This window comes from Hyla sarda, chromosome 1, assembly GCF_029499605.1.
Source record: "Hyla sarda isolate aHylSar1 chromosome 1, aHylSar1.hap1, whole genome shotgun sequence".
In the NCBI taxonomy this organism is placed as follows: Eukaryota; Metazoa; Chordata; class Amphibia; order Anura; family Hylidae; genus Hyla; species Hyla sarda.
In genome coordinates, this window is record NC_079189.1 from 193,929,737 (window position 1) to 193,956,747 (window position 27,011).

General features: G+C 39.5%; 1 protein-coding gene across 2 annotated transcripts in view; it reads right to left on the reverse strand.

The window, feature by feature from the left end:
• Positions 1 to 27,011, reverse strand: part of NFKB1 (nuclear factor kappa B subunit 1) — a 128,554-nt gene that overhangs the window by 4,700 nt on the left and 96,843 nt on the right. For both annotated transcript variants that reach the window (XM_056566460.1, XM_056566452.1), the window contains 12 exons: positions 26,828 to 26,968; positions 22,005 to 22,085; positions 20,361 to 20,522; positions 18,501 to 18,642; positions 18,267 to 18,381; positions 14,803 to 15,004; positions 12,607 to 12,776; positions 10,980 to 11,082; positions 8,800 to 8,924; positions 6,804 to 6,870; positions 2,358 to 2,530; positions 1,136 to 1,277 (listed from right to left, as the gene is read on the reverse strand). In XM_056566460.1, the coding sequence (XP_056422435.1) occupies positions 1,136 to 1,277; positions 2,358 to 2,530; positions 6,804 to 6,870; positions 8,800 to 8,924; positions 10,980 to 11,082; positions 12,607 to 12,776; positions 14,803 to 15,004; positions 18,267 to 18,381; positions 18,501 to 18,642; positions 20,361 to 20,522; positions 22,005 to 22,085; positions 26,828 to 26,968 (1,623 nt within the window). The remainder of the gene's footprint in view (positions 1 to 1,135; positions 1,278 to 2,357; positions 2,531 to 6,803; positions 6,871 to 8,799; positions 8,925 to 10,979; positions 11,083 to 12,606; positions 12,777 to 14,802; positions 15,005 to 18,266; positions 18,382 to 18,500; positions 18,643 to 20,360; positions 20,523 to 22,004; positions 22,086 to 26,827; positions 26,969 to 27,011) is intronic.

Below are 27,011 nucleotides of genomic sequence, written 5' to 3' on the forward strand. Positions count from 1 at the left end.
AATACACGCAAAGGGAATAAACGTGTATGGCAAAACATGTGTTACTGCAATCCTTTTCTGTGAGAAATACTTAATTTTCTAGAAATATTTCAGGGGTGCCAACATTTACGGCCATGACTGTATATATGTTTATATACTGCGTGAATATAGCCTTTGTGGTGCTCCTCTTTATCAGGCAAGGGGGTGTTGAGTGAGTGGCTACTTTAGCCTGGTTGTTGGCACCATTTGACCATCTTGGTTTTCATGACCGTATTTGAAAATTATAGTGCAGTTGTTGAACTGGCAGCACGGTGGCTCAGTGGTTATCACTGTTGCCTTGCAGGGCGGGGGTCCTGGGTTCAACTCCCACCAAGGTCAACATCTGAAAAGAGTATATTCTACAGCCTTGAGGAATCTGTGTACGCTATATAAATAAAATTATATTATTCATGATCACATAATGCGATTTATATGTAGCCAGTGTTTTTATTTTTTATGAATTTTTTTTTTTTATAGTCCATTTATTGGTCCCCCGATAAACCTTTGGCCTTATGGAGGAAATGTGTTGGAACTTTAACTTGTTTGTTGTTATGCTGGGAATATATAATAATGGGCTGGTTGTAGAGCTATATCTTTTAATTTTTGTGCTATTTTTTTTTTTTATTTGATGGTAATCTGGCTGTCCACTAATATTTACTGATATATTAACCTGTCATCTGTAAATCTATATTGTTGTTTCTTGTTTTGGCCCTTGCGCTAAAAACAATTTAATTAACTAAAATACAAACGTTTATTTTTAGTAAGCAATATGGTTCAGTGATAATCATCCATAAGGTTATGCTCACAAATTGTATTAGTGAAATAGGCAAAAGCATTGTTAAAAAAAAACTGCTCGTATGGAAACGCGTATTGTGGTGCTGCATCTAAAGACTTATTGGTGATTTAACCCTTAGACAAAGCATTAAATATAAAGGTAGTTCTGCCTATACATCTTTTTTTTTAATACTTTTTAGCACAAGGATAATATCTTTAATCTCACTAATATTTGAGTTAATTTACATGCAATAACACCCAGAATGCTACTACTAAATGAAAGTATATACAGTATATATATATATATATATATATATAGTTAGTGAGAGAGTGAGACACTCACCTTTTTCTTGTGCTTCTGAAGAATCTGAAGCTTTCTGTGTATGTTTAATGCTTGTCTGTGACTGCTCAATAATATCAATAGCTTCTGTGTATGACATTGTTTTTAAGGCAGTAAGAAGTTCTGCTATTGTTCCTCCTGAAACCTGTTATGGTGAGAAACATAGCTTTGTGAACACAAACAATAGCTGCTGCCATTTAAAGGAAGCATGAACAGTTGTCTAAAGGGTTAGTATTCAAATGTTTAATGTTTTATCTTGACACATAAGATGATTAAAGGAGATATGTGGCAGAAAAAAAACTGATCCTCTATTCACGGGGACCCCCCACAATCTCCTGTATGGGGCCCGGCTTGGCCCAGGCTCTGCTCCCGTAATGACGTGTCGCACCCAGCACAGAAGCTGGTAGAACCCCCCCCCCCCCCCCCCCTCCATTCAACTCTATGAGAGTGACAGAGACACAAGAATGAGTTTTTTCCGCCGCATATCTCCTTTAAATGGTGGGGTTCACCCACAGATCCCAGCTGTTCTAGGGTTTTATTATATGAAAGATTTTAAAAAAAATAAATAAAAAAAAATAAAAAAAAACAGTTAAAAAATCATTTATATGACAAAAATATGTTCCACAGAAAAACGAAAAGTAAAATAAGTTATAAAAAGGAGTAAGCACCAACAACACAAAAGGAGAAAGGACCCTGTAAGAGCCTACAATTTGATGACTACAAATAAACAAAGCTATATTAGTCACTAAAATAAATGTGATTGTAAAGTATCACAGGATACATTGACACTACATTGTTTATTATTGTTATTGGAATAACTGAAAGCTAAATTTAAATTTTATACTTCTACTGACTCCCAAAAAACTAACAGTAAAAGAAATGCTATATTTCTAGATAGAGATGTCAAACTTTTTTTTTATAGCAGTCTGGGCGTTCAGACCACCAACCGAGCTTTGGAATGAGGCAGGAGAAGCGCTGATCACTTCTTTCCCTGGCTCTCCACAGGAGACGGCCTCCATAGACTTCTTGTAGAATCCATCTCCCACAGTGAGACAGGGAGCGCAATGCTCGCCCAAGCGCTTCTCCTTGCTTCTTCTATCGATCGGTGGGGATCTGAACACTCAGACCCAGACTGATGAAAACTTTGAACATGTCACTATGACAGTAACACTTTAAGTTTCCCTAGAAAGAGGGAGGACAAATATTCAACTTAATTCATTCTTACCTCAAAATTGTCCAGTAATGTTTTGGAAGGAGAAGGACTTAACCTGAAAGCATTGTTTAAGATTCCCAGGCCAAGGTATTGTGCCAGTGTGGACCAGTTCTTGTCTGCATCTTCACTTTGTAACAATAAGTAAAGTTTTTGCTTTGACTTTTCACTGAGGCTGTTCATGTCTCCTACATAATAAAGAATATTTAAGCTTGGAGGGGTTGTCTGGTTTAGAAAACCTATTTCACAATACCAATTATGCTTCAGAACTCTTATATTCTTAGAGTGAAGAGCAGCCTCACAGAGAGTTTCCTTCCCAGACTGCAATACATGGACAGCTGTGTGGTCTCATTTAGCTATGTGGTGTAATTCCTTTCCCCTATGGCGGTGAGAGGGTTGAACACTAGCTGGTGGGGTTCACCCACAGATCCCAGCTGTTCTAGGGTTAACAGAAGGAAATCCTGTGATCATCTGATCGCCAGGGGATTTTCAAACCATCAGTATTGGATCAGCAGGGATTAGACTGTCAATCAGCTCTTTATGCATGTAGACGTGGTCAAGACAACTTGCTGAAATTCGAAACTGAACATCAGAATGGAGAAGAAAGAGGATTTAAAGTGGTACTCCAGGAGGAAACCCTTTTTTTTCTAAATCAACTGGTGCCAGAAAGTTAAACAGATTTGTAAATTACTTCTATTTAAAAATCATAATCCTTCCAGAACTTATCAGCTGCTGTATACTACAGAGGAATTCTTTTCTTTTTGAATTTCTTTTCTGTCTGACCACAGTGCTCTCTGCTGACACCTCTGTTTATATCAGGAACTGTCCAGAGCAGGAGAGGTTTGCTATGGGGAATTGTTCCTGCTCTGGACAGTTCCTGATATAAACAGAGGTGTCAGCAGAGAGCACTGTGGTCAGACAGAAAAGAAATTCAAAAAGAAAAGGACTTCCTCTGTAGTATACAGCAGCTGATATGTACTGGAAGGATTAAGATTTTTAACCTGTTAAGGCCCAAGGGCGTACCTGTATGCCCTGAGTCCGCTCCCGTTCTATAACGCGGGGCCACGGTGTGGCCCCGCATCATAGCGGGTCGGGCCCGGCCTCTAACAACGGTCAGGACCCGTAGCTAATAGCGTGAGGCACTGATTGCGGTGCCACGCGCTACTAACCCTTTAGATGCGGCATTCAAAGTTGAACGCCGCATCTAAAGTGAAAGTAAATCATTGTCGGTTAGCTCAGGGGGCTGTTTGGGATGTCTGTGGCGAAATCGCGGCATCCCAAACAGCTGAGACACAGCTGGAGGGGCCCTACCTTGCCTCCTGGTGTCCGATCGCTGAATGACTGCTCAGTGCCTGAGATCCAGGCATGAGAAACCATTGATCAATGTAATAGATCAGTGTGTGCAGTGTTAGAGCCCCTTATGGGAGCTATAACACTGCAAAATAAAAGTGAATAAAGGTCATTTAACCCCTTCCCTAATAAAAGTTTGAATCACCCCCCTTTTCCCATAAAAAAAAACTGTGTAAATAAAAATAAACATGTGGCATCGCCGCGTGCGGAAATGTCCGAATTATAAAAATATATAATTAAACCGCACGGTCAATGGCGTACGCGCAAAATAGGGGATAAGATGGTTAAGCACCGGAGTACCCCTTTAAACACCAGTTTTAGAGAATGCGTTCACTGTGTATAGAGTCTAGAATAAAAAAATAAAACAACTTTGCCAATGGTCTTGCTTAAAGGAAAACTGTCAGCCTGCTCCCCCCGCACTAACCAGGTATCGGATCCGCCCTGCCGTTTGGCCAAACGGTGGGGCGGATCCGGGCACGGTAGGCATCAAACTGATCAGCGTCCCCCGCCCGACCAACCAGTACTGCTGGTTAGTGCGGGGGGGAGCAAGCTGACAGTTTTCCTTGAAAAGTATTCAGTATTTTTAAAGGGGTTATCCACCATAAGGTGATTTTAGTATGTACCTGCCTGACAGTAATGGACATGCTTAGGAAGGATCTGCACTTGTCTTGGGGGCTAAATGGCTATGTTGTGAGATTACCATAATACTGTGGCTAGCTTTTTGTGGACTGGGTATTTCTTGTTGCAGTATTTTCTAACCAGGGTGCCTACAGCAGTTGCAAAATGATCTTTTGCCAACCTAGCAGTCGCTCCACCCATTGAAGCAGGACTGGCTCCCTTTGCACATCTGACTAGTGATGTCATGTCTCTGTCGCACTGCAACCTGGGAAAACCTGACACTTGAGTAATTTTGTATGCTGTTAAAAATAAATATTGGGGCAAAAATCACAGAATTGCGAGACCACCGTCACACACAAGTACAGGCACTACATTATGAATTACAGTGATGCCTAAACTTACAATGGCCTTAACATACAATATTTTCAACATACAATGGTCTTTTCTGGACTTGAAGCCAGACTCAACATACAATGCTACTGACAGTTCAGAGCTGCAAAACGTGTCAATGGCTAGAAGAACCGACCAATCGGATTGGGCATTTCACTGGTAAAACTCCTGTATTCCTAAAATGACTGGCTGTCTGGTAGCGCCCCCTACAGTAAAGGAAGGTACTACATGTTCTGTACTACTCTCTACCTGTGCCAGGGATAGCTGCTCTATGTAAGGGAGGATCCATTTTACTTTTTTAGGACATTGTATGTACTGTACAGGATCCTGAAGAAGCTCCTGTCCTCTAAATAGACAGATTTACAGCTTCTAGCAGCTCTATCTTACTTTTAGGGTACGTTCCCACACGGCGTATTTTGCTGCGTATTTGCTGCGTATTTGGTGCTGCGTATTTTCCTACCCATTGACTTCAACAGAGAAAATAAAATACGCAGCAGCAAATACGCCGTGTGGGAATGCACCCTTATAAGGACTTGCTTTATTTATATTAGTTATCTACTTATTTTTCTTTAATCCTCACTTTTTCCTAATTTTGGATGATATTTTGGGGGCTTCAGAACCAATTACTAGGTCCCCATAGCGTTATGGTTTCAACATACAATGGTCGTCCTGGAACTAATATTGTAACTTGAGGGACCACTGTACACTAACTTTACAGCCCCTGTAGCATAGTCAAGTAAAAAAATAATCCTGGAATACCCCTTTAACTGGACCTGTTCCTAAACCTTGTGAAGTCTGAACTTGCAGCCATGTGTTACTCCACTCTTTTAACACCCCCGTGCGCTGTTTTAAAGTATACCTGTCGTCAACAAAAACTTTTTATATAATGTAGATAATAGCATTATAGGTATATTTGTAATATACATTGGTTAAAAAATGTGTATATTTGTGGGCGAAAAAATGCTTCCCTGCAGCTATAGCATGTGTGTCTCTATGAGGAGTCCAAATACAGGAAGTGAGGACAGGACAAACAGGGCTCTGTGCAGACTCCTGGCTTGTCAATCATCCTCATGTCTGTGCCGGGGGCATATCACAGATCCTCAGTGTACAGGGCCCTGCTTGTCCTCACTGCACAGAGCCCTACCTCTCCACCCTCACTTCCTGTATTTGGACTCCTCATAGAGACACACAGACAATAGTTGCAGGGACAAAAATATACACATTTTTTTTAACTAATATATATTATAAATATACATATAATTGTATTATCTAAATTATTTTAAAAGTTTTTGTTGACGACAGGTACACTTTTAAAGGTTTTACGAATTCATAGTGAACACTGAAACAGATATGTATTTTAGCTTTAAAGGGGTACTCCGGTGGAAAACTTTTTTTTTTAAATAAACTGGTGCCAGAATGTTAAACAGATTTGTAAATTGCTTCTATTAAAAAAATCTAAATCCTTCCAGTACTTATTAGCTGCTGAATACTACAGTGGAAATTATTTTCTTTTTGGAACACAGTGCTCTCTGCTGACATCTCTGTCCATTTTAGGAACTGTCCAGAGCAGCATAGGTTTGTTATGGGGATTATCTCCTACTCTGGACAATTCTTAAAATGGACAGAGATGTCAGCAAAGAGCTCGGTGTTCCAAAAAGGAGAAGAAAATCCTTCCAGTACTTATTAGCTGCTGAATACTACAGAGGAAATTCTTTTCTTTTTGGAACACAGAGCTCTCTGCTGACATCACAAGCACAGTGTCCTCTGCTGACATCTCTGTCCATTTTAAGAACTGTCCAGAGTAGGAGAAAATCCCCATAACAAACATATTCTGCTCTGGACAGTTCCTAAAATGGACAGCAGAGAGCACTGTGCTCATGATGTCAGCAGAGAGCACTGTGCTCATGATGTCAGCAGAGAGCACTGTGTTCCAAAAAGAAAATAATTTCCTCTGTTGTATTCAGCAGCTAATAAGTAATGGAAGGATTAAGATTTTTTAATAGAAGTAATTTACAAATCTGTTTAACTTTCTGGCACCAGTTGATTTAAAAAAAAAAAAAAAAGTTTTCCACCGGAGTACCCCTTTAAGTTGCACATACAGACCTTCTAAGGTGATGTCTTCAGAAGATACTGGTGAGATATATGGTTTTCCGTTTAGTATTTCAAACACCTATATGAAAAAAACAAACAGAAAAGAAAATGTCAACCATCATTCAGATCTTTACTCTAAGCTGAGGAAAAGCATGTAGCTCCTAAGATGCTGATAACTGAAGACAGTATTACGACATAGAATACAAGCTATTTTTAACCCCTTCATGACCCACCAAATGTTTTTTCTGGCTCTCATTTTTTCATCCTTAGCCATAACTTTTTCATTTTCGACAATGACAAAGTTGTATTTGGGCTTAATTTACGCGGGAAAAGTTGTTCTTTCCACTGATACACTTGTTTGTTTGTTTTCATACAATGTATTACGAAGCCCGAGAAAATAATATGTAGGGCAAAATAAAATAAAAAAATATGTAATTGCACAATTTTGTAGGGCAATCACCTTTTTGGAGATCAAAATACAGTAAATCTGACATGCCATCTTTATTCTATGGGTCAGTAGGATTCTAATGATACCAAACTTGAATAACGTTTTTCATTAATTTTATGGTTAAAAAATAGAAATTGAAAACTTGAAAAAGCAAAAAAAAAGACTTTGTTCATTACCATGTTCTCACCCCTAGAACAGTTTAATTTTTTCACCTACAGAGCTGTTAGTGTTAGTTTTTTTTGCGCCATGAGCTGTAGTTTTTTAACGCTATCACTTTTATGTAGTTCTGGCTTTTTGATCACTTTTGGATGTAATGTAACCAAAAATCAGTGCAGGATCAGACACATAATAATTAAATAGTTGGACAATTACAGACGGGGAGATACTAAATATGTGTATTTTTTAATTTTTTTTTTTTTTAACTTTTGTTTTACACCCTTTTTGCCCCCCCCCCCCCCTCCCCCGGTTCTGTGACAACACCACCCGCAACCCACCATCTACCAACATCACCACTGTGGGAGACGGCCGAGTCTCCGGTGATGCTGCCGCTCACCAAGACAGCTACTCAGTGCTAATACACTGCAGGATTATGCAGCGCATCAGGAGGAGATCGCAGCATCCCCGTGAAGTTCAGCGCATCAGTGTCCGGGAGCGGTGAGATACAAAGTATCATACAAATATGCATGCATATTAACAGTGACTGCACACTAGCTGTTTATATATGCTATAGTTCTTAATAGTTGGTGCTGCGCCTGCACAAGGGCCCTGTGAGACGCAGTTGCTGCTATTTACATTTTATCTAATATTCTATTGTCAGACTATATATAATCAATAAATTAAAATATTACTTGAAACACAACCTGTCCAGTTGTCTCAAACCCTGAGCCATAATATATATATTTCTACAGATTTGTAAATTACTTTTATTAAAAACGTTAATCCTTCCAGAACTTATCAGCTGCTGCATGATCCACAGAAAGTTATTTTCTTTTAAAATTTCCTTTTTGTCTGACCACAGTGCTCTCTGCTGACACCTCTGTCCTTGTCAGGAACTGTCCAGAGCAAGATAGGTTTTCTATGGGGATTTTCTCCTACTCTGGACAGTTCCTAAAAATAGACAGAGGTGTCAGCAGAGAGCACTGTGGTCAGGCAGAAAGGAAATTCAAAAAGAAAAGAACTTCCTGTGAATCATACAGCAGCTGATAAGTACTGGAAGGATTAAGATTTTTTTTAATAAAGTAATTTACAAATCTGTTTAACTTTCTGGCACCAGTGGATTTAAAGCCATTTTTTCCAGTGGAGTACCCCATTAAGCAATCACAGATCCAGGGACGACACAGAGGACCAGGTAAAGCCTCAGGCTCACTAGACACGAGGGAATAGCGGCATTTAATCTTTAAATGCCATGATCTGTATAGATCACGGTATTTAACCAATTAAATGACAGACATCCACTTTGCTCTGGTCACAAATAGGCTTCAAAGATCATTAAGGACAGGAGGTCTAAGTGCATTAGTTACTCCTTTCTAATGTACACAGGGAAAGACAACTATGGCTTACCTCATCACTGATGGCCATGTCTAGTGGCTTTGTACCGGGGACAATGCCTTCATCTATGTCACTGTCATCCTCTGTGTCCCCAGGAATGTAGAGGGGTTCAAAATTTTCAATTAAAGAATCTGCACCTGGACAACAACAAATTTTAAGTTACATTCAAGTCTACATGTTTTTCCCCGTAACATGTCTATAAACATTTTTCTTTCCAACTGCATCATCCAGGACCATAGCAGATTTTATATAGAATTAATGTTCAATTTTGAGAATCAACATGAAATAAAGGTAAAGTGTATTACTTTTCAGCTCTGTCATAGGTTTGAATTCTAAATAACATTACATGAGCATTGTCAATAAACATGATTTTTAATATTTGATTCCTTATGCCAAATAAATAACTTTAGTAATTGTCTTCCATTAACAAAAAAAAAATAAAAAAATAAAAATATATATATATATAATGTTTTATGTTAGTTTTTCTGCTGTATACTTCTGGCCACCTGGGGTCTCCCTGCACTGAGCACAAGTGACAGCTGCAAAGAGCCACACTGACAGCTGCACAGACTAAAAGCAGCAAAGACCCTCCCTGAAAGATACACAGACTGAAAACTGCTGCACAGAGCTTGAGGTCTTCTATTTATCACAGCGCTGCAACGATAAGAGGGCGGAAGTGATCTCCCAGCAGGCTTCAGTGATGTCATCCCTGCTGGGAAACTCCCACTTTCTCCTGCTGGGAGATTTCACAGTGTGCGCAAGAAGAAAGGTAAGATACAGAGTTTTTTTTAAAGCTCAAAAAAAATAAAAAAATAAAAATTTAAGGGTGGGAGGGGTGTAAGGAGTAGTTAGGGAACATAGCCTGAGTTAGTTTAGAAAACTTTATTTGGTGACAGGAGATCTTTAGGTTTTATGGCTCACCATACCACATATTTTGGCTTACACTTGCACATGAAAAATAAACTTGATGCTTCTAAGGGTGCATTCACACTGAGTAATTCAAGAGTAATTTTCTCGCGTAATTCCTCTTGATTTCTCTGCTAGTGACAATTGAACATCTTCCCCTTATATTGACTTTAATGTATTTTACGCTCTTCAGTTCACACTGCGGAAATTACCCTCGCGGAATTCCGCAGCGGAATTCCTTTCCGCTTGCAGAAAGGACATGTTCATTCTTCATGCGGAATCCGCGAGCAGAGTTGCATTGAAGTCAATGGTAAAAATAATTTTGAGCTGATTTTGAGCGTAATCCGCGTGGAAAATAAGGGTATTGTAGCATAAAATGAACGGAAGGTACGCGGAAATCAAGCGGAAATAATGCTGAAATCAAGCGAAAATCATGGGTGCAAAATCAGCTCAAAATCAGTTTGAAATGCGAGCGTAATTATCGCGTAATCGGTGCATAATACGTGCGAATTTTGCTCAAATTACGCCAGAATTACGCAAGAATTACGAGCGGAAAATAAAAAAAATATACATTTCGTACCGAATTTTTATGCTCCAATACCTCGAACTTTACTCAGTGTGAATGCACCCTTAAACCAAGCATTGTTTAATTTGTATTCTTATCTGTTTATCCAAATACAGGATTACTGTAAATCCAGCAGGAAGAACATGGAAATATTTCCATTGGTAAAAACCCACCATCCCTCTGCTGGGATCCATTCTTGTTTTTGGTTAATAGCAAATATGGAGTGAAAGACCGAGTACAACTTGAGATTTATTAGTTTACAGTAAAGTTTTCCCTAGCATGTAAATGTATGAGTGTCTGATAGAATATATTATCGTAAGAGGAAACAAGGACATGTGCGATATTAAATGTGTTTATCACGCCATGGGTTATACAATAATGGTTACCTTTTTTAAGGCAAAGGAAATAAGTTTTGTTGCATACAAGCTAGAAAAACTGCCCTATAGTGAATGTACTGTTGGAATTCCTTCATTATTTGGCATAGAATCCACCCTCATTCACACTACGTAATCTCTGGGCATGTGTCATCTCCATAGACGGCAATGCATTTTCGGGAGGATTCTTGGATCTGCCATGAAAATTCTGTAGTGTGATTGGTGCAGAGAATCCTACTGAAAACAATGGGAGGATGCTGCAGTGGAATTCTCCTATAAAAATACGTGTTATTGGGCCCTTACAGTACGAGGATATCTAGGCCACACCAATAATTCATAGGACGTACCTGCTGCTTTCAGGAGTGCAGTCAGCTTTGCAGTACCTTTTCCAGCTGCTATATGAAGAGGGGTATTTCCATCATATGTTGTACTATCCACACAAGCATCTCCCTGTTAAAAGGCATTGCATATAAAGTAACTCTAATATATTAAAATAATACAGCATTTTAGGGATAGAGTTAGCTCCACTATTATTTAGTTAGTGCACTGATCCATTGACAAGTTAAAGTCTCCACTAATTCTGTATACATGTGATAAAACAACATTGAGGAAGATTTACTATTGCTCTGGCGCTAGAATGCTGGTGCGGTGTCCAGAAAAGGTAGGATCGCTTTTGCATAGAGTTGTTACTATGAATAGCAAAATGATGTTGCGGTTTTAGCCAACTAATGGTTTGGCTAAACTAAAATGAGACAGTCTCTAAGGCTATGTTCACACAGCGGAAGTTTTGCAAAGCTTGCAGTGGATTTTTTACGGAATTGCGGCGGAATTTTGGCAACATTTTCTGTGTTCTTAAAACTTTCTGTGTTCAATTGACTTCAATGGGATTCCACTGTGGAATTCCGTAAAATTAAAGGCAAGTCTTAAAATTTTGCAGAATGCAGAAATTCTGCTGTGTGAATGGGCAGTAAATTTCAGTGCAATTCTTCCGCTGTGTGAACATACCCTTTGTGTGAACCAGAATTACCAAACGGCCTGAGCCACTGTGATAGATCTGGCACATTCAGACTATCTAGTCTTTGCATGTAACAGCACATCCAGAGGCCTGGAGTAATTAAGCTGTATTTTTTTTAATATAATCCGCCAGAGTGTGTAACATTTCTGTAAAAGCTTAAAGTTTTTTTTTTTATAAATCAATTGATGCCAGAAAGTTAAACAGATTTGTAAATCACTTCTATTTAAAAATCTTAATCCTTCCAGCACTTATCAGCTGCTGTATACTACAGAGGAAGTTATTTTCTTTTTGAATTTCCTTTCTGTCTGACCACAGTGCTCTCTGCTGACACCTCGGTCCATGTCAGGAAATATCCAGAGCAGGAGAGGTTTGCTATGGGGATTTGCACCTACTCTGGACAATTCCTAAAATGGACAGAGGTGTCAGCAGAGAGCACTGTGGTCAGACAAAGGAAATTCAAAAAGAAAAGAACTTCCTCTGTAGTATACAGCAGCTGATAAGTACTGGAAGGATTGCGATTTTAAAATAGAAGTAAATTTACCAATCTATATAACTTTCTGGCACCAGTTGATTCAAATTTTTTATTTTCCAGCAGAGTACCCCTTTAATAAATGGACTTTTTCTGAAACATCACATAGTCTGGTGGATTAAATCAAGCTTGTGGCTGTGCTGTGACCATTGATGGTGTTTGTTGCTCTGTACTGGCCTCCTGGTGGTCGTAGGGACTTGATGTACGCAGTCTAAGTGTGTGACGTTGCACATACAGGTGTAAATGATAAACCTCCCTTATTGCTTCCATTAACAATGTTGAGAAAATAGTCATAGAGATACTTTTCCCATTATATTATTAATAATAGAGAAGATTCTACCTTCAGATACTTAATTTTCTGTCATAAAAATGAAAAAAAAAATTATCATATCCAGTGCTTTTGACTATAATATTTATACACCAAACCCACCTCAAGCAGAAGACACCCTGCCAGGGAGATGTTGTCTTGCTCCACGGCCAGATGGAGGGGGCTTCTCCCAGACTTTTGCTCCGGTGCATTCACATCTGCCTTTGCTGATATCATTAGTCTCAGACAGGACATGCTGTTCGCAATAACGGCTTCATGAATTGCATTCAATCCTGTATGGAAACACCGTATTCTTATAGTTGTGAATATTTGAATAAAAGGAAAGCATAGTCACACAGCTTTAATCTCTTATGGTAGCCATTCATATGTAATACATGGTTTGCCAAATGGTTGGTCCACAGACGACTATTTCTTCTGACTCTCTTATAAACATGCAGTTTTCTCACTGCCTTCAGGGACCACTCAGTAGGTCGGATGCTGAGCGCCCGGTCCTCAGAGTGTAAGGAGGTGAGGAGTGATGTACAGCATCACTACTCACCTCCCCCGACCGTATAGTATACAGGGGGCATAGTGTACCTGTGTATACTATACAGGAGCAGGGAATCCTGTCACCAGACTGACAGGACTCCCTGCTCCCATAGCCCCTTTGGGCGGTATGCAGAATATACAGCTATCTATAGATAGCTGTATATAGTGTATACAGAAGCCCTCTACTTACCTCCCTTGCTCCTATCCCGGCCGGGTCCGTGTAGCTCTGCCCCTAGTGATGACATCATCAGGGGAGGAGCTACAGATAGGAGCCAGGCTGGTAAAGGTCTGAAGCTCTGTTCACATTGTCCGTTTTGTATAATGCGAACAGACCCTTCTGCCAGTATCTTCCCAGACAGGGAAGACAGCCTTTGGCTGCCTGGGCATGCTGGGAGTTGTAGTTTAGCAACAGCTGGAGTCTCCCTGTCTGGGAAGACACTGGCAGAAGGGTCTGTTCCCATTATACAAAACGGACAATGTGAACAGAGCCTCAGACCCTTACCAGCCTGGCTCCTATCTGTAGCTCCACCCCTAATGGGGGCAGAGCTACCCTCACCAAGCCGGGACTGGAGAGAAGTAAGCGGACTTCGTCTTCTGTATACACTATACATAGCTGTATATACACCCATTCCTATTTCCCACAGTTGTGTTTGGCTGGAACCATCTGGCCAATCACAGCTCTCTGCAGGATATATGAATAGGTGTATATATACAGCAGTGCAGGGGACCATAGAAGAGCAGCCGGCCGCATCTATAAATTATACAGAAGGATCGCAAAGGGCGATCTGTCAATTAGCACAGGTACTACTACTCCCATCATGGAACAGTGTGTTCCATGCTTGGAGTAGTAGTACCAACTAAAAAATTTAAAAGTGAAAAACACACACACACACTACTTTATTGCCCTACCCACCCACATAAATTGATCCCTGTTTAAAAATTAATAAAAATGTTGTTATAGAAAAGATAAATTTCATTAAATACTATTTTTTCCATCACTACTCTATCTTTTTTATTATTATTTTTTAATGATACCCTACGAAATCTTAAGAAAAAAAGGTATCTCCATCACTTTTTTGGATCGCTAAAGTCGAAAAGAGAATAAAAACTGCCTGCAAAAACGCCAAAGATAAAACCCACATGGCGTTTTTCTTGGCATTTTTTCACTCCCATAAACTTCTATGGGAGGAAAAGGCCATGATTTTCCAAAAAAAACACCAAAGTCTCAACAAGCAGTCGTTTTTAAAAACTGCCAAGTAGCCCAAAAACGCCAAAAAGATTTAAAAAAACGCCAAACTGAAAAACGCCAAGTGCATTTTGCAGTTAACTATTAACTTGCAGCTAACATCTGGCCGCAGCGTTTTTTCACAAAAAAAAACGCCATGTGGCAGAATGGGCGTTTTTATTGGCGTTTTTGCCAACAAAAGAAAACAAGTGGAGACCTAGCCTCACAGTTATATCTGCTTATCTAGTAATAACCAGTAAATACCTCCTCTACTTAGCATTTACATTTGTGCTTCAAGTTACTCAATACATTAATAAAGCGTATCTGTCATTTAAAAAAAAAATTCTGGCATGTCACAGAGTCATTAGACCCCACCGATCGGGAGACCTGGACCACATCAAAACACTTGACATGTCTGACTTGTCAAAAGTGTTTTTCATTAAATAACAGGTACAGTTTAACAATAAAATAACTAAAAGGCTATACATCATTGAAAAACCAAAGGTTCTAAAACAGTATTGTTACTACAGGAAAAAGGTACTTACCCTCATTGTTTGGAAGATTTATGATCTCAGCTATCTTCGGGTGATTTAGAAGAATGCTTAAGGTCTCTGCATCTCCCTCTTTGCATGCAAGATGCAGAACAGAGTTTCTATGGCGGTCTAACATCAATGGGTCTCCGCCCGCTTTCAGGATATCTTGGACAACGTCAGCTTGATGCGTGATGACAGCCAAATGTAATGGAGTCTACAAATTGTCAAAGAGATTCATATCATAGACTTTTTTTTAAGGTGGTTGTCGTCTTAAATGTTAATTCCAACTAAGGCCACCATATAAACTCTTCACATTATTCTTTGCATTAAAACATATAAGCAATGTTTAAAACAGGACTTCTGGCTGTCATTGGCCAAGAAGCAATAATAAAATTGCCCTGCATTTCATTAGGCAAAACCATTCAAAACTGATATGCACTGCTCAAAAAAATAAAGGGAACACTTAAACAACACAATGTAACTCCAAGTCCATCACACTTCTGTGAAATCCCACTGTCCACTCAGGAAGCAACACTGATTGACAATCAATTTCACATGCTGTTGTGCAAATGGAACAGACAACAGGTGGAAATTATAGGCAATTAGCAAGACACCCCCCCCCCCAATAAAGGAGTGGTTCTGTAGGTGGTAACCACAGACCACTTCTCAGTTCCTATGCTTCATGGCTGATGTTTTGGTCACTTTTGAATGCTGGCAGTGCTTTCACTCTAGTGGTAGCATGAGACTGAGTCTACAATCCACACTAGTGGCTCAGGTAGTGCTCATCCAGGATGGCACATCAATGCGAACTGTGGAAAGAAGGTTTGCTCTGTCTGTCAGCGTAGTGCCCAGAGCATGGAGACGCTACCAGGAGAAAGGCCAGTACATCAGGAGATATGGAGGAGGCCGTAGGAGGACAATAACCCAGCAGCAGGACCGCTATCTGCCTTTGTGCAAGGAGGAGCACTGCCAGAACCCTGCAAAATGACCTCCAGCAGGCCACAAATGTGCATGTGTTCACTCAAACGGTCAGAAACAGACTCCATGAAGGTGGTATGAGGGCCCAACGTACACAGGTGGGGGTTGTGCTTACAGCCCAACATCGTACAGGACATTTGGCATTTGCCAGAGAAAACCAAGATTGGCAAATTTGCCACTGGTGCCCTGTGCTCTTTACAGATGAAAGCAGGTTTACACTGGGCACATGTGACAGACGTGACAGAGTTTGGAGCCGCCGTGGAGAACATTCTGCTTCCTGCAACATCCTCCAGCATGACCGGTTTGGCGGTGGGTCAGTAATGGTGTGGGGTGGCATTTCTTTGGGGGGCCGCACAGCCCTCCATGTACTTGCCAGAGGTAGCCTGACTGCCATTAGGTACCGAGATGAGATCCTCAGACCCCTTGTGAGACCATATGTTGGTGCCGTTGGCCCTGGGTTCCTGCTAATGCAAGACAATGCTAGACATCATGTGGCTGGAGTGTGTCAGCAGTTCCTGCAGGAGGAAGGCATTGATGCTATGGACTGGCCCCGCCCGTCCTCCAGCCCTGAATCTGATTGAGCACATCTGGGACATCATGTCTCGCTCCATCCGCCAATGCCACATTGCACCACAGACTATCAAGAAGTTGGCGAATGCTTTAGTCCAGGTCTGGGAGGACATCCCTCTGGAGACCCCACCTCACCCCGCCACCTCATCAGGAGCATGCCCAGGTGTTGTAGGGAGGTCATACGGGCACGAGGAGGCAACTTACACTACTGAGCCTCATTTTGACTTGTTTCAAGGACATTACATCAAAGTTGGATCAGCCTGTAGTCTGGTTTTCCACTTTGATTTTGAGTGTGACTCCATATCCAGACCTCCATGGGTTGATGAATTTGATTTCCATTGATAATTTTTGTGTGATTTTGTTGTCAGCACTAGTGATGAGCGGCATTGGCAATATTAGAATTTGTGATATTTTGCGAATATATGGACGAATATTCGCCCTACATTTGCGAATTTCGCATATTCGTTGTGTATTTCCGAATTTCTTGCGTATTCGTGTAATTGCGAATGCGCGTATTCATTGCAAATTTGCGTAATTGCGAATGCGCGTATTCATTGCATATTCGCGTAATCACACATGAAACTGAAAAAAAACGCTGTTGGGAGGAATCTTATATAGTGAAGGGGTGGGAAACTTTACTATTGGTTGCTAGGGATGTTGATAATCTCTGACAAGAGCATTTGCATCATTCTCATTGGCCTACAAGCTAAAAGAAGGAATATGCGCATATGCAAAATATTCGCGCTCCACAGTCTCGCACAGTAACTAGTATTGGAGCATTCTTTAGACCACAAGCTGGAAGCAGGGAGGGATGAAGATCACTGTGATGTGTTCTGTGAAAAAAGAAAAGAATATATTCGCAATATTCGTGAATTTGTGATATTCGCAATAAAAATTTGAAATGCGAATATTCGCACCGAACACTAGTCAGCACATTCAACTATGTAAAGAGGAAAGTATTTCATACGATTAGTTCATTCATTCAGATCTAGGATGTGTTATCTTAGTGTTCCCTTTATTTTCTTGAGCAGTGTATTATTTCATGTAAAAAGTATACACATTTTTTTGGAAGATTTAGCCTTCATAATTCTGAATAAATGACATGATAAAGAGCTGTCACCTACTGCTCACTTGTACAGGCATGTGGCAAAATAAGGATTAGCTGTGTATGCCAGTTTTCTGCTACACAAAAGTCACAGTTTTTCCCCAAAAATGTGTGTCTTTTCACAATTCTGCACCCCAATGCCACTTTTACAAAATATTGGAAGGCTTAGAAAAAGGAGTGGAGAGTTTCACCATCCGACAGATTTACTATAATTTACACTAGAGACTCATGGCTAATATAGCTCATAGATGGCACAGATTCCAACCCAAAGACGCATGGACAGCCAAAGAACATCTCAATACATTTGGTGCAACTCACTTTAGCTTTGACTTTGACCAGTGTATAAAACACCACTCTTAGTAAATAGAACATAGAGGGGAATTTACTAAGACCAGTGTTTTACAACTGTCTTAGGTAAACCCCCCCCCAGTGTAAAATCGCATGGGATTTATTAGGAAGCACAATCCTCTAAATTAGTCCAAACACATGTAAAGTTACCCTTTGTGGCAGTCTCAGGCATCTACCCCAGATCGGGGCTGGTGTAAACTGTTGTAAATTTGGCACATGGGGCTTTCACTCCCCCTTAATGTGAAGCCCTGCCCCCTCCATGCCAAGCCCCACCCACATGTTGATACTGTGTTATCTATATTTCGTTTTTTTTTTCTCCTGTAGTAACTCAAGAAACATAGAAACAAACAATCATAGAAAGAGTCCATTACATTTCTTAAATCATATTGGTAATGCACATAAATACTTAATCCCAAACAATATCAATAAATCTGTCCATGTTAGTTTAATGGTCCATGTTGCACTAGTAACATACCTGATACAGATCATTTCGCACATTGATAATATCTTCACATATAATTCCTTTAGTTATTTCTAGAAATATCTTAACAAGTGCCGACTGAAGGTGAATAACAGACAGATGAAGAATACTGAAAGGGAAAAACAAGACAGTCTAATTCTTAAACCACTATAAACACCAAAGTATCAGGCTTTGTAAATGCTGTCCATTTACTCTTTATACAAAACATTTGTGCAGATATTTTCTTACTTGTCTCCGTTCTCATCTTGAACTGAAACTAGGTGGCGCTGCACTCCCAGCAGCATTCTCACATCTCCCGTTACTGCATAGTCAAACAGGGACGCTGCATGTCGCTTTGCAAGTTGCACAGTTTTATCCAATAATTGACAACCTAAGGAAAACAGAAGAACTATTATTCTCTGTGTTAAAGGAGACCTACAGTCATATTCATGCTGCCTGAACCAGGAGTCATCAGGGAGGTAAAGTGAGAGATCAATGAATCTAGGCTGTTGAGGCAGAAGCCAACAACACTGCCTACATAATACTATGACCTAGAAAATATTAAATACAAATAAAAAAAATAAAATAAAAAAGAAACAAGCAGGCAAAATAATTTTGGTGGAAAAATTACTAGACAACAATTACCAGAATTCTGCCTCCAATCTTCTATAGTCTAATGACCCTATAGGAAACTATGGAATTACTTTTGTTGTCCCACAAAATATTTAAGAGAAAAAAGAGTGGAAGGTCAGGCGTATATAAAACAGCCAAAATTCCTATATTATAGATGGGCCATCAATATGTCTTCCTGTAACACTCTTCCATACATAGAGAGACATCCCACATACACCTATAGGGGGAGATTTGTCAAAACCTGTGCAGATGAAAAGTTGACCAGTTGCCCAGAGCAACCAATCAGATTGCCTTTAAAAAAATGTTTTTAAATAAAAGAAGCAATCTGATTGGTTGCTATGGACAGCTGGTCAACTTTTTCTCTTTCAATGTAATTCATTGTGGCATGGCATACCTCTTAAAAGGACACGAGAGGAGAATGGTGTGCCCCCGTGTCAGCTTTGTTGAAAGTAAACTCAGCCATGTTGACTGAATAAGGACACACTGTCATATTATGACTCTGAGCACCCAAATAAATATATGAGGCCCTAGTGAACCTCCATATGTCTATTCAATTCCAAACAGAATCCTTATAATTGCATCACACTCCTGTTTAGTTTATGAAAACATTCTCACCTAAAAGCATTGTAATAAAGTGGATTTATATGTGGGAACTGCATAAGGCTTGGTTCACATCAAGTTTTTGCCATACTGTTTTTAATCCGTTTTTCTAAAGAAAACCATATGGCAAAAAAAACGGATGGAACAGTATGGAAAAAAGTAAACCGTATGCGTTTTTAAACAGTATACTGTTTTTAAAAGTGCATACAGTTCCGTCAGTTTTTATTTTAAAAAAACCCCATACGTCTTTGAAAATTTTGGCCATTTTTAATGGGAGGGGTCTTGGGTGGGGACTTTAGGATTCAAATGCGCATGTGCAAAGTAAAAACGTATACGTTTTTCCCGTATGGAACCGTATACATGTGCGTTTCCCATTGACGTCCATGTTAAAAAAAACGTATGCGTTTGCAGTACGGTTTTTAAACCGGAGTCAAAACCGTGGTTTAAAAACCGTACTGCAACCACATGCGCATTTGAATCCTAAAGTCCCCACCCAAGACCCCTCCCATTAAAAATGGACAACATTTTCAAAAACGTATGGGTTTTTTTTCCTATAAAAACTGACGGAACTGTATGCACTTTTAAAAACAGTATACTGTTTAAAAACGCATACGGTTTACTTTTTCCCATACTGTTCCATCCGTTTTGCCATACGGTTTTCTTTAGAAAAACGGATTGAAAACAGAATGGCAAAAACGTGATGTGAACCCAGCCTAACACATCTCTGACACTTCATAAGATGCATTCTCACCTATCAGACACAGACCTGCCCAAAGACAAATAGATGCATAACTTCATAAAACACAAATACACTCCCTGGACAGAGCATTAAATCAGTGACATTTATAGATGCCATACGTCTTTGTTTGCATTTACCAGATACTTTGCAGGCCTCTACTTCCTCCCTTGCAGGATCGGTTTGGGAGTCATTCGGTGTCGGTGATGCCTCCAGGTGCTGGCAGCTAGTTTCATTCTCTTTAAGCAGGTAGAGCTCAGACTTACATCCTTCCTGGTATTCCCCACAATGGGGTTGTACGGCTAAGTGTACACAAATCATTTAAATGTTACATAATCCATTAGACACAGCCGTCACAGCTTCCTTATGCTGTTTATTTCCGAGTTTTCTGTATTTACCAATGCTCTTACTAAAAACTACATGCATTAATGATTATGGTATTCAGGATGTAAAAAGAATTAGAATTTGTTTCCAAATATAACCAAATAATATTATAATTGTATTTAATATTAAGCTCTAAACAGGAAACTTCACATTTGAATACAGAAACTAGCTTTTACCCGTTTAACATCACCTCTAGCTTTATACACTTAAAGATCTGCCCACTCTCCTGACATCTGTTTTAGTAGATACATGTATAGCTTATGAAATAACAATTCTAAAGCATCTTGATATCGTCTGTATATGTACGTACCCTCTGTATTGTAACATGCAACAGAATATGCTGGCGCTATAGAAATAAACTTCATGCTGAATGGCATGTTGTCTCAGTTACTGAACTCACAAATATTGTCACTGAACTTAGGTTTTAAAGAATATACTGCAAAATGTTCAAGCAGAATTTCTAATATAATTATATTATTATAACCTGGTCTCTGAAATAATCCAATCAAAACCTTGAAGGAATATTCCAGTTATAAAAAATATATTCCCTATCCAAAGGATAGCCGATAAGTGTCTAATTGCAGGGGGTTCGAGCACTTGGACCCTGCACAATCTCCCAAACACTAAGCCTTCTGTCCCCCACCTTCCTTGACAATGATGGCTCGCTTAGTCAATCATTGGCTTCAGGGGTGTCCCGCCTCAGCTGGCAATTGGCTGTGCGGGCCTTCACTGCCGAGACTAATATGTCTTAGAAGGTGGGGGCCGGAGTGCTCAGGAGGGAGGCACGCACCCCATTATGGAGATCGCGGGGGGGGGGGGGTCTGTGGTTGGATAGGAAATAAGTTTTTTTTTTAAACCTGGGTGTTACTCCTTTAAGGGCTATTGGGATCTTACAATATCCAACAGGAGGCACAGGCCTATGTCTATTGAAAAGTGCATGGAATTTTATGTTTTGGAATGTCCTCCTGGCAAAAGAGACAATATTTTTTAAGGAACTATTACCTAGACAACAATGCATATAATCTATACCACATTACAATCAAGGGGAACCACGGGCAGTACTAAACAGTGAGAGCCTCCTTTATCACAATGATATATAATTAACTCTGTAAAGCTGTGATGTTTCCTAGTTGTATCTTCAGCAGGGCTCCGAGCCGTCAGGTGGTTCCCGACCCTGACAGATTTCTCAGTATTTGCATATAGGGGGAGACCTGTCAAATGTACATATGTGAATGTATTGGCTGGGTAAGTCTGTGATCAGTCGTACCCACCCAATACATTCACATATGTACATGTTGTAACAATTGTTTCCCTAGCATTCAACAGAACATGTTTTTACTAACAAGTTGAGCAAGTAAAATCCAAAATGGTAGGAGTGTTAAACTGAGGTTGTATCTTACCTTTGTTAGAGTTCATTGTGCCTCCGTGAAAATGCAGTCCTCCGTAACTATTCGTATAGTTGAATGAGTGAAAACCATAACCTGCAAGTGACAAGTGAGTTCCTGTTCACAATTTCTATAAATTTTTGTTTGTATTGGCTTAGACTTTATTTTTGTTTTTGGCTCATATAGAAAAAAATAAAAAATAAAAAAATGCATTGAAATCAAGAGTGTGGTCTGTTATCTGAAGGGGATTTTAGTCACTTTTTAATAACCTCCTCATAATGTCTCCTGGACAATTCAGAAAATAGAAGAATATTGTATACATAACTTTCCCTGTTACTAGTATTCTCCATTACAATGTACATGCATGGCTAAAGGGGCGCTAAAGCTGTTTGTATAATAAGGATCATATTACTCATAAGTATCTCATCCTTTTTTTTTTTTCCTTTTTCAGTGACTATGGTCCCTAGGCACATTTAGGGACCGTTAAAACAACTCATAATAAAAAGCCCACCAAACAACCATATTTTTTGTGACCCCTTTGAGTATGACATGAGAAGACGTGGGATATTGAGGATATAAAATGTATTCAAGTAAAGATCCCAGCATTCACCATGAGCTGTATGCAAATGTGATTTATTGCATATACTTAGGATATGCAATAAATCCTGTTTGCATTCAATTCCTGGTGAGTGCTGGGACCTTTACTTGTCTTCCATGCTCTGGATCTAATCCGTCCACTTGCACCACAAATGATTGATGGAAGTGCCGACCCTCTACCTATAAAATCTATTCAGACATCCCCACTGTAACACATCTGTCACATTCCATTCTTGAAGGGGGAAAGGTATGTATTTCGGACAATTACTGCCTGGCTATAATACACAAATCAGTATAAAAGGTTGCACTAAAACAGTCACAAATGTAACAATTATTATTTAACAAGTTTATAAAAAGCTATCAGGCATAAAACTGTGTTTCTGGGGTTAATATGGTATTATAATCTACCAAACCAGAACAAATACTAAAATATATATATATATATATATATATATATATATATATATATATATATATATATATAAAACTCAACGTTTGTATGTATGTATGTATGTATGTTCCACAAAAACTTTCAAAGCGCTAAAGATATTAACATGAAACTTGGCACACATGTTACTTATATGTCAATAACAAACATAGGATAGGTGATTTAACCCTTACTCACCCCCATTTGTCAGGGGTGGGGTTTATGTTTAAAGTCCTATACAAGTCAATGGGAAATATATGTTACTGCATAACTTCCAAACGGCTGGAGATATTTCCATAATACTTGGTCACATGTTACTTATATGTCCACTTAAAATATAGGATAGTTACTTTAACCCTTAACTACCCCCATTTGTGAGGATCAGGGTTTTTGTTTAAAGTCACATGCAAATCAATGTATGTTCCCACATAAATTCTGTACGGCTGACGATATTTCAATACCTGGTACACATATTACGGGTCGGGATAGGAGGTCGACATAGGAGGTTGACATAGGAGGTCGACATAGGAGGTCAGGATATGAGGAAGGGATAGGAGGACGGGATAGGAGGACAGGATGTCAGGATAGGAGGTCGGGATAGGAGGTCGGGATAGGAGGACCAGGATAGGAGGATGGGATAGGAGGACGGGATAGGAGGTCGGGATAGAAGGTCAGGATAGGACAAGATATGAGGACGGGATAGGAGGTTGGACTAGGAGGTCAGGATAGGAGGTCAGGATAGGAGGTCGAGATAGGAGGATGGGATAGGAGGACGAGATATGAGGTCGGGATAGGAGGTCAGGATAGGAGGTCGGGATAGGAGGTCAGGATAGGAGGTCGGGATAGGTGGTCAGGATAGGAGGTTGCGATAGGAGGTCGAGATAGGAGGTCAAGATAGGAGGACGGGATAGGAGGTCGGGATAGGAGGTTGGGGTAGATGGATGGGATAGGAGGTTGGGATAGGAGGTCGGGATAGGAGGTCGGGATAGGAGGACAGAATATGAGGACAGGATAGGAGGTCGGGATAGGAGGACAGAATATGAGGACGGGATAGGAGGTCGGGATAGGACGTCGGGATATGAGGATGGGATAGGAGGTCGGGATATGGTGTTGGGATATGACAACAATATATGAGGATGGGATATGAAGTCAAAAGCTTCCTCCTCTGTTGATTTTCCTCTCCAACAAGGATTAGAAAGGAAAAACTGGGCAACGCCGGGTATTCAGCTAGTTATTATATAAAGGTAAAGATAATAAATCATATGCATAGACAGTTTGGCTTGTCTAGGATAATTTAGGTATCTTTGGAAGAGTTTTTCATTTATGTGAATGAAATGGTTTTACAAACTTAGCAGAGTCAAGGGAAGTGCTTGTACCTTTATAACTTCTTGTGATTTACTACTAGTGCATGGGGTTATGCAAACATTTCCATGAAGAAATACTTGGATATCTCACGTTATGTCATATAAAATATAATACAAAAGTTGAAGTTCAACATGAAATACTGATCATAAGAAAACATGAAAGAAAATCAGGCCATCACTGATCACTAAAATGAAGGTACAGAAGCCCTCAGCTGAGTGCTTGGCTTGGCTTTACTTGGAAAACTAAGTGTATGGTGAAATAATTTATGGGTAGTATAAATATTGTATAAATATAGACCTATATTATAAGTATAAATGCGAACACCACTTGCTCTGCAGTCCAAGAAGAGCCAAACAGACCTGAGCAGAAACAAGGGGCATAGCGCTCTGCTAAGCAATTCTGTCCCTTCCTTTTAGAAATTGGTGGGGATCCTAGCACTTAGACCCCAACTGATCAAAAACAGTTACCTAATTGCAGTTAAATATTTGCATTATGTCTATGTTATTTTGAAAGGAAAAAACTATTTAACACATCTATATGTTTCAATTGATTTCAGTCATTGGGGTCCTTAAGCAATATTCACAGCATCCAAGTAATATGTCATTACTAAAGTAGCATGTTATAGCTTGTTAAGACCATTGCTGAATGGTTATTTTAATCTTCATTCTCCAGTTATGCAATACAAGTTGTGGCATGCACAACACTGAATTGCTTGTAGGACTATTTGACAGTGAAGTATGCTCTTCCCACAATATTCCTGAGCTATGACTATGATGTTTTGCGACTCGATTGTATACCATGCAATCATATACTGAACATATATAAAATACATATACATTTCCTGGTACTTTACCAACCCTGGGTATATAGATGGTGAAATTCCTCTTATCCAAACAACTACAGTATGTATATTGAGATAATATGAAGGATCAAATAGGTCATTCTGTGAAGATAGGTCATACACAGCTAACATAAAGCTCATACATTCCCATAGCTTTCCAATCAGTAATGACCATCAAACAGACTTAGAAATTTTTTTTTTCCACTGAAGGAAAAAACAAACAAACATTCTACAAGGGCCAATTCTTAGCATCCAATTGACTATACTAGACTATCTAATGTGTATTATAACCTACAACTCAGTAGTCAGCCAACTCTACAATATATAACCTACAAAAACTGACAACAACGATGTACCAAAATGTACAACTTTATTAGGTATAAACTACAAAAACAAGGACCCCACCCCTAAAAACATCCCACCCTTAAAAAACATGCACCCCAGAACAAAGCAGGATACATCCCAAAATACAACCCACCAGGATGACAAGGTCAAATAAATACCAATACAATGCAGCATTAACAACTACATACTGATAATTACCTGGTTGTGACATGGCGAGTGGGGTTAAACCTGCGCCTCAACACGTGTTTCGAGAAGGTCTCTTCCTCAGGAGAACCTCCTGAGGAAGAGACCTTCTCGAAACACGTGTAGAGGCGCAGGTTCACCCCCACTCGCCATGTCACAACCAGGTAATTATCAGTATGCAGTTGTTAATGCTGCATTGTATTGGTATTTATTTGACCTTGTCATCCTGGTGGGTTGTATTTTGGGATGTATCCTGCTTTGTTCTGGGGTGCATGTTTTTTAAGGGTGGGATGTTTTTAGGGGTGGGGTCCTTGTTTTTGTAGTTTATACCTAATAAAGTTGTACATTTTGGTACGTCGTTGTTGTCAGTTTTTGTAGGTTATATATCTAATGTGTATGTTAGCTGCTTCTAATATGTTTACAAAAGTAAGGGTGGGTTCATATCAGCGGTTTTCATTCCCGTTACTCAATTCCGTTAGAGTCAAATTGAAAAATGGAAATGTACATAAGGGTAATGGATCCCATTCACTCCTATGGTCTTTTTTTAATATCCATTGTACTCAGTTATCATCAGTTATGCTGCATTTCAGTTATTTATAATGAAGAAAATTACAAGGCAAGCATTTTATTTTTCCCGCCATAAAAAACAGATATTCTAATGTACATTGGTAATTTAACACGGAAGTCTATGGTGACAGAAGTAACCTCCATTAACCTCTGTTTTTTTAATCTGCTATTCCTACTAAGCATGCTCACACAAAAATGGTTAAAAAAATTACAGACATTAACGGAGATAAACAGATGTTTTATTGGCTAGAAACAGATGTTATCGGTCTGTTATTTTATATGAAAGTTTTATAAAATCTTATTTTATTTCCATTAACATCAGTTTCATATGTGTTATGAATGACCTCCACTATGTGTCAATAATGGACATATCAATGGATTTGAACAATGTTGATGTTCAACAACAATGATAGCCTGAAATAATTGGCTTTTGTAAAGATATCTCCTACTCTGTACATCAGTAAATGCTGCATGAAACCTGATGAAAATATAAAAAACGTAAGTTCGTTGTACCTCCTCCCGTGCCGGAACCTCCCGCTGCACTTCCATATATGCCGCTGCCACTCCCTCCTCCAGATCCTGCCCCGCTTCCACCAAAGCCATCAGAGAAGTTTGGCATGAGTTTAAGGCGCTTTCGTTGAACTTCTTCCTTGTCTAGAGAGAAAAGTCGTGGTGTCAATAGTGAAAGTCTAATAAT